At 41.9% G+C, this 8,300-nt stretch overlaps 1 protein-coding gene across 1 annotated transcript; it reads right to left on the reverse strand.

The window, feature by feature from the left end:
• Positions 1-3,202: 3,202 nt before the first annotated feature.
• LOC146855491 (interleukin-17A-like) lies at positions 3,203-7,904 on the reverse strand. Its single transcript, XM_085650611.1, has 3 exons — positions 7,728-7,904; positions 6,621-6,868; positions 3,203-4,042 (listed from the first exon to the last, which is right to left on the reverse strand). The coding sequence occupies exons 1-3, from the start codon at positions 7,758-7,760 to the stop codon at positions 3,802-3,804; spliced, it is 522 nt and encodes a 173-aa protein (XP_085506737.1). The 5' UTR covers positions 7,761-7,904; the 3' UTR covers positions 3,203-3,801.
• Between the last annotated feature and the right edge of the window lie 396 nt (positions 7,905-8,300).

Here is an 8,300-nt window from a genome sequence, read left to right on the forward strand (position 1 = left end):
ATGTAGCTGGTCCACGTTATTCGGCACAAGCATTGGTTTGCCGAAAAAGCTGATTCACTATTTTTATTATAACATGGGCAGGTAATAGATTTCACCACGCACAGGATGAATTCCAGCTTTGGGACAGGAGGAGTACACTCTCACACCAGCCAAGGGTCCCCAGGACCTTTGGGGCACCACTTGGGGGTTAGTACTCCCTCCAGCAGAGACCAGCAGCATGGCCAAGGGAATCAAGTGTCACCAGGAGTAGTCTAGGACTGGGTCTCCATTAGTTAAATTGTGGCCTGTTTCCAGAGCAACAGGGCACACAATCTGTATGTGTATAGCACATCCAAGAGGCTACTGCACAGTGAGGGAGGTGTAGTCTCCTCCACCTCTTTGATTGTGTGCTGTAAGTTGGTCCATTGCTTAAAACATCCTTATCGGGTCTTCAGAAGGCCCCAGACAAACTACGGCCATGGTGCTCTGTCACAAGGGCAGAAAGTGGTGCTGTGGCTGCAGTTGTCTCAACATACAGGCAAACTGACACACCAAGCTTGTTGTTGATGAGTGCCAGAATGCCCTGTGACGGCAGCTGTAGGTTCGTAGGATCCTCCTGTTCCAATCCCATCTATTCCTCCGCCGAAGGGTGTAAGTTGTAAAACACTCCCCTAGGTTTCCCCACTGTGTTCACTTTAATGAGGAACACAGACTCAATGCTTATCCCATGATAGCCCAAGAGCGAGGTGGAGGTAAATCTTCTATTCTTATATGCCTTAGGAGCAAACTATGGATATGCATCTTGAAATGCACAGGCAGAGAATCTCTACCAGCATACTCAGGATTATTGAGAGCCCTTCAAGGGCATACTTATAATTCAATAATAGATGCACTAATCTCCAAGGCAAATTAAATGATACAAGCTGAAGATTTAGTTTCATGACCAGCTTTAACTCACAATCTTTCTATACTAAGACCCAATCAAAGAGAATTCCTTGCTGCAAGTCCTCTGTAAATATCTAACACTGAAGTGGCTTTAGATAGCATAAGATACCTAACATTAACAGTTACACCTAAATAATTACATAATATCTATCAGGACTTAACCAATTTGTGAAACATTGTCACACATCAAATCTAAGAAATGCGGACAGCCTTACATTCAAGAGCACATTTACATCCATTCGATTGTCTTAAAAACGCAGATTTATAAATTCACTTCTTGAATTAGTCACTGATTGACACATCGTTACCTCAGAACTGAGACATACTGAACATATGCAGGAGCTGCAGAGCAAGGTCTACCTCCTACCAAAACAAGTAATAATGATACATGTTATCTACCTAGGTATGTCCCAACAGGAGACTAAGCAATGCGCTTTAATGTCAAAAAGGATATAATCCTTGCACATTTCTCTGAACTGCAGCTCCCTTTAGAAAGTGGTTTTAGAAAATGACACTGTGGTTCTCAGGAGGGCAAGAGGACATTTTGGCATCTGATATATTCTGTTGATACTCAGAAAAAATAACTAAGCAATATTTTACAGCATAAAGAAACCACATAATTCAGAAACAATAGAAATCCAAAGCAGGTTCAAATCCAAGAACGCAGAGCGTTGCTGAGATACATGCATGTGGCTACAGCCATTAATAATGTATCATTCTCCTTCATTATAGAATAGAGAGTCACCATTTACGGATGTGTCTGGTTGCAGCTTGCAATCCACTGAAGCAGACGCTCAAGTGCTGCTCATAGCAATGTTAATACCTGCTTTCGGTGCAGTCAGTCAATAGCATGCTTTCCCTTTAGCATTGTCCTGCAACCCACAGTTTCATCGTGTGAAGGATTATAAAGCAATAATATTTCATTTCTAGCATTGTATATATTTCCTTCAAATGCCGGAGACTTTCTGATAGCTGAGTGTTTTAAAATGACTCAAAAAATGTAATTAAGCTGCAATTTGAATGTGAATGGATTTAATTTAAATTTAGATCATGAATGTATCTAATTAAGAATCTGTGGGGCACCTAGGTTGTCATCTGACACAATAATTTTAGAAACTGTGGTTTTCATCATCAATTCGAGCAACCAAACTATTAACAGTTCTAATACCTAATATATTTCCATGAAAGATTTTGAATGAATACATTGCAAATTATGTATTTAAGATGGTGGAAAAGTTATTACGCCATCTTAAAATGACCAGAAGAGAGGATTACATTTAATTTAGCTTTGAAGTTATTTTTCCCTCCCCTAAACAAATCATAATCAAGTCTTCTTTAAGAAAATGTGGCAGTTTTTAATGAAAATGTGGCTGGTTTTAATGAAAATGTGGATCCTTTTGTGATCAAGTCTTTATAGGGAGTCTCTCAATCTAACAATTTTCCAAACTAGAGAGCCTCAATCCGATGAACTCAAAGTAACAAGAAGCAATTTTTAACATAAAGCAAATTCATGAAATGCTATAAATCACCAGTACAAATATTGTGTCCTGGATTATAAAAGATAATAAAGTAATCCAAATCTTATATAATTCAACATGAAAATATTTGAAAGTTAAAATGGGAAAGAAGACCAATTCCATCCACTCTTGCAAGGGTTGACTATTATGCTCAGGGTTTCCAACTATAGTCATGGAGCCCCCTCCAACATCCCACTCCACCCATTGTCCACCCAATGGTTCTCTTTGTGTCATTTTGGTGTCTCCCTCCTATACCACTGCGTAGGAATCCTTAGCTCCTTGCGGGGAATGCGGGGCTGGGCTGCGCAGAGGAGTCGGGGCACAGGCTGAACTCCTGGTACTGCAGAAGGAGCCTGCGATGACCAGACAGGAATTCTCGGGGTCTCTCCACCCCCAGCTGATTCCCATCCCGCATATGCACGTATATGGTGAAATTGCCTGGATGCTATGGTTTGCATCTTGTTATGTGCTTACTTTAAAATGTTTGTACTTAAAAATATCAATTAAAAATTGTTGGTAAAGTAAAGAATGCAGAGCGGTTTCTTATATAATTGTGACGCCTGCAAGTAAGAGGGTTGGCATAACATCCACCCATGGATTTTGTAAGCATCAACTTTTAAAGAACGAGCATGCAGGACTGAAGTGCAGCATAACTTTGAAAGGTATTTCAATCTGATGGCGCCAATCGTAGAAATGTTGTTATTGAATATGCTTTATTCGATCCTTTAATGGATATATAAGAAACTACGTGCAAAATAAGTAGTTTATAAAACATTTATTCAACAAATGATGTTAAAAACTGGGTGCACTGTCTTGTGTAGAGACTTAGTAGGACACAGATTAATTCTTCAAAAATGTAAATAGATCATAAATACATGGATAGAAAAATAAATACATAAATATATACAACTCATAGTCCAAAAAATAGGAAGTTAACTTAACTACTAGAATTTAAATGGATACATTAGTGGACTTTCAGATTCAAAATCTATCAAATAATTTCCTAGAAATGTTCACTACTTTTATTAAAAAAAAGTATAAAACCCATTGTTGGACCAACCTTCTTAAGCCTTTATAATTGCCAGTTAAATGGTGTCCCTTTAATATGACCTGAAAAGCTTCAGACATTTATATAAAGCTTTGATGAGGGCTGCGTTGCGTCACTGTCCTAGCAAGACTCAATGGAATGGATATGCCAAGAACTCACTGATAAGACTTGCCATTACCGAACCTTTCTGTTTCGGGTTTTTATGACTGTGGCGTTGATGTTAATCACATTTTGTTGCGAGTCAGTGAGTGAAAAACGATGACAGGTGTTGAGCAGATCTGAGGCCAGGCCACAGTCTGAGCCCACAGGGCCTCAGTATGAGGCATAGCTGATGGCAGCCCGGACACAGGTGCACCCAAGAGTGACCCATTGCTTCTCCAGCTTGTAACTCTGGCCGCAGCCCTTCGGCTCCCGGCGCAGCACAAGGATTTGGTGCCTGATGGGAACGGAGTTCAAACGAGTGTCCCTCCGCCCCTCATAGTCCAGGCACATGGAGTGAAGACATTTGGCTTCCACGATGACCCCAGGCTTTCTGTCCACATCCGTATCCACACTGCAAAGAAAACAGAACAATGCAAAGTTTAAAGTGTTGGCGCATTACGAGACTTTCCTATTACATGCAAGAATACGGCTGTATATTACAGGTGAGGAGAAATATCAATCGTCCTGATTATCGTTTTTTGGTGCAATAAGACTTAAGGAAGGTGCTTATGGCGATCCGTGTTTCCCTATTTCCTTTATTCTATTCAAACCTTCCTCCTTTGTACCTGCTTTTTCTTTAGTCAATTTCCTACTCCTTGCCTCCCTCTCCTTGCTTCCCCTCTTTGCTTTACTCTACTGAATTCATCGCTCTTTTACATCTCTTACCTTGCCTCTTTCTGTATTTCCTTCCCTATTTATATACCATTTTCATTCCTTCCTTCCCACCTTTCTTCATCTATGTTTTTCATTCCTGCTTCCCTTATTTCCCATTTGCCTTTCTGTCTTCCCTTTTTTTTATATATAGCTCAAATGAATGGTATTTTGTACCCACCATATCTGGCCCTGTTTTTCACGGTTTCATCTCTATAGAAGTAGGCAATTTAATCAGAAATCTCATTTGATAGGTTAAGGGCTTTATAATAAACTTGGCTTACTATTCTAGTCCAAATTCAGCCGCCTGAAAGAATGAAAGCAATGGCCCCCAAGGTAGGGGTTATCAGTCTGTGCAAGCTAAGCTGGCAGATGTGCAAGGCATGACCACGCACTGCCAGCTGTGGGCCACCACAATGTCTCTGCAATTAGAAAATGTTGTACGCCATGGAGTGGAGTGACGAAATGCTATCACTTTACTGGTCTGAAGATAACAGACCACCTAAGAGATAGAAATGTTAGAAATAATAATATAATCATATTTGCTAGACACCACAGCCCACCCCATTCAGCTATATGGCTCTTAGTAAAAGATACTGCGAATGCCCAACCTATATAACCTCAATGGTCATTTATGAATTGTTGTGCACCGTGTGATTTTATAGGGAAAAAGTAAACATCGACTCGTTACTTTACGATCTCTAGCGAAAGAGCTTTCCACGACTTCTAGCAAGGGAGTTCAGTGAGGAACGTGTGTGGGCACCTCTGTGTGTTTGTTCATTACAAGAATTACTGGGAGCAGTACAGAGGCAGAGTCTTGAGACCACCAGCTACTGATGTGCAACAGAGGGTCAGTCAGTGAGGTATGCTTTGTGCTTCATTGTTGAAACAACACTTCCTTTATGCTCAAGTCTAATGCCACTTTCTGCTGCACATATATGTATCTGACATGATTTCGATTTCTAGATTTTCACAAGCACCAGAATCAAACTAGGGGCGGCTTCCCCAACTTCTGTATTCAGTTTCCTTATCACCTCCAGTTGGTACAAAATAAGAGCCTCTGTGGAGAAGACAAGGATCCTGCCCATGGGATCCTCTGTGCATGGAAAAATATCAACATTAATGCGGAGAGCTGAATGTGAATTGTAGACCCAGAAATGCCTTTCCTGTAACTTCATGGAATCCCTGGGATCTCGACCTCTTCTAAATACTGATCTTCTGACTGTGCATTAGTCTTGTCTCTTCCTCCTCTCTTCCCATCCACCCTCCCCTGCCACAGCCTCGCCTCTCATTCCCGATTCATCTATTTACTGTATACATTTGAAGCGGTTTCCCATGAGTGTTTAGTGCTGCAGAAATAAACAAATCGATACATTTGCCACCATGGGTTGATTAGGATTCACCCCTAAAAATATATCAAAATTCCTTCAGCAAGCTGGCGCTGAATCCACTTTTATCCAAGCCGCTGACTATTTCAGAAAGGATTTATTATAACCTATCAAATGATATCTGCTGGCCAATCACTGTTGGATCTATCCACATTGATGTCATTTTTTTTAGAAGATTCTTAAGAGTAGCAGTGAGGATGTGGCTCTAATATGTAAATGACCACGGAGCATCATTTATTGGAAGACATTGATGCGACCTAAAAACAACATGTTAATTGGAGGATTAATGTGACGGGTATGGGGAGGCATTGAATGTTTCACTCCTACTCCTGACCACAGCAGGGGCTTCAAGAAAGTGGCTCAGCTAGCCCTTGGTGGCACTGCCCAAGCTGCTTTTGCGTGCCTATTACCAAATATTTAAAATGACAACTAATGGATTCTTAAGTTGAAACATTTCTCAAAGGAAGTACACATTGGCCATGTTTAGATAAGGGTAAACATCATTTGCCATGATTACGGAACACTGCATGCCATTACAAGACGGTTGTTACAATGACTGCGTTGTTACAACTCATGCCATTACTCTGCAAGTCGGAACAACAACTTGCTCTAGGGGTCAGAAGGTGTTGGGTTTAAAATCCAACACCTTCCTTGCTGTTGCACAGACTGGAGTTGGAATAGTAAATTATACTATTCCAACATCCAGCGCCCCCCCAAGAGCAATTCGTTGTTCCGACTTGTGTCGTAATGGCATGCGTTGTTAGAACGCGGTCGTTGTAATGACCGCGTTGTAATGGCATGCGTTAAAAAAGCATGCGAGGTAACATGGCATATTCTTAGATAAGATGTATCAAATCAGATCCTGTAGTGTCAAGAGCTGTGAATCCGTACCTGTACGCCCAAGGTGAGAGTGATCGGCTACTGATGTCTGCCATCATCCTGTCTTCAGCACCAGCGTCAATGGCCCGGAGGTCAATTTTGGCACTGTGAGGGAACCTGGCACTCCCTCTACCAGGGCACCTGTCTCTGGTCTTCGCTGCCAGGTCTCTTTCTGGATCATTTTCATGAGACTGCTCTTGGCCAAGATATTCGGTCGGAAGTAAAATTGCTGGGGAACAAAGGGCCAGTAGTGTGATGGCCTGTAAGGAGAAATGAAGAAATACGAATGTTAAAGTAATAAAGTGGCAACCTTTGGTCAAGTACAATTTGGCGTAAATTATTGTACTATTATTATACAAATATCATAATTTTGGGAAAGAATGATACGACGTTTGAATTGTCAGAAAAATGCTTTTATGCTGTGACACGCTGCCACTGAATGCTGTGTGATGCAAAGCTATACTATGCTAAAAGTATTTCATGAAACATACCTTTCAATGTCCCTTCGGCGCTCTTGGACACCATGCAGCAATATCTGCCTACTGACAAGGATATCTATCCAGTCTGCAGCATCCCACCCTATTAGTAGAAGCCGGTTCTAAGAAACCTGTATCTAGTCTCTTAAAGTGGAAACGTCTTCTGTCAAGAGCAGTTGTGTGAGGACTGCAGAGTGTCCTACTCGTTCCCTGTGTGATGGACATACACTTCTTTAAATGACGCAAAGTGAAAACACAACACAACACTCCCCAACTATCTCCCTTTTTCATAAAACAGATAAGATCCAGAGTTGTTGCTAGTTTTATATTTAGATTTTTAGAACTTGTCTCCAGTCGCATAGAAAGAGTTGCTTTGAAAAGACCTCAATGCTTTTCTATTGGGCCATATCCCTTACAGACACTGCTGTAGCCTGACCTGCTAAGCGCCCTCACGCCCCACCCCTGCAGACATGGAATAGCAGCATGGCTTCCAGTTTCTGCTAGAAAGGTTTCACCCAAGATCACACACTTATTAAGTGGCCAAACCAGCAGCTGATGACAGAATGTGCAAACCTTCGGCATACATATATGCTGAAAGCAGATCATCGTTTTGCTATTTCATAGAAGGCAAAGGGTTTCTTACCACAATGGAGCATGCTGAGGTCCTGAAAATCATTCTGGTCTTCTGGGTTTCTATCGCTCGTCGCTTCCTCGGTCTGGAGCTTTGAGTCTCTGCCTTGGGAACACTCGTTCACCCCATTTATAGGACTTTTCAGGGCGCCCGGGCTTTCCATGGTGAAGTGCCTCTTGGTTCACCTGCTTCCAGCTGACTTTCCCCCTGTGTGACTCGTTCTGGCCCTGGGTCTTCCCTTCATTCAGGAAAGTTTCTTTCTACCAGTTGAGAGACAAGGAACATGGGTAAGTGAGGAAAGCGTAGCTCCGACTCCCCGTTCGCCGGGATAACCTGGCGACAGCGCACAAAAAGGGACTTTGAATGTTCTGTCCTCGTACAGTATAATTTATGATTTTGCTCTGCCAATCACTGCAAGTCCGCCGGTGGTTTCTCTTCCGTATCGGAGTATTTACCTTTGCAGCACGCGCACACCGGTGATGTCATCACATCCCTCAATGTAACAGGCTCACAGAAGCAGCTCTCCACAGCTCCGGCCTGCCTCACGGTTTATACTCTCAACTAAAACATGTCCTGAACAATTAC

This window comes from Triturus cristatus, chromosome 4_1 (genome assembly GCF_964204655.1).
Source record: "Triturus cristatus chromosome 4_1, aTriCri1.1, whole genome shotgun sequence".
In the NCBI taxonomy this organism is placed as follows: Eukaryota; Metazoa; Chordata; class Amphibia; order Caudata; family Salamandridae; genus Triturus; species Triturus cristatus.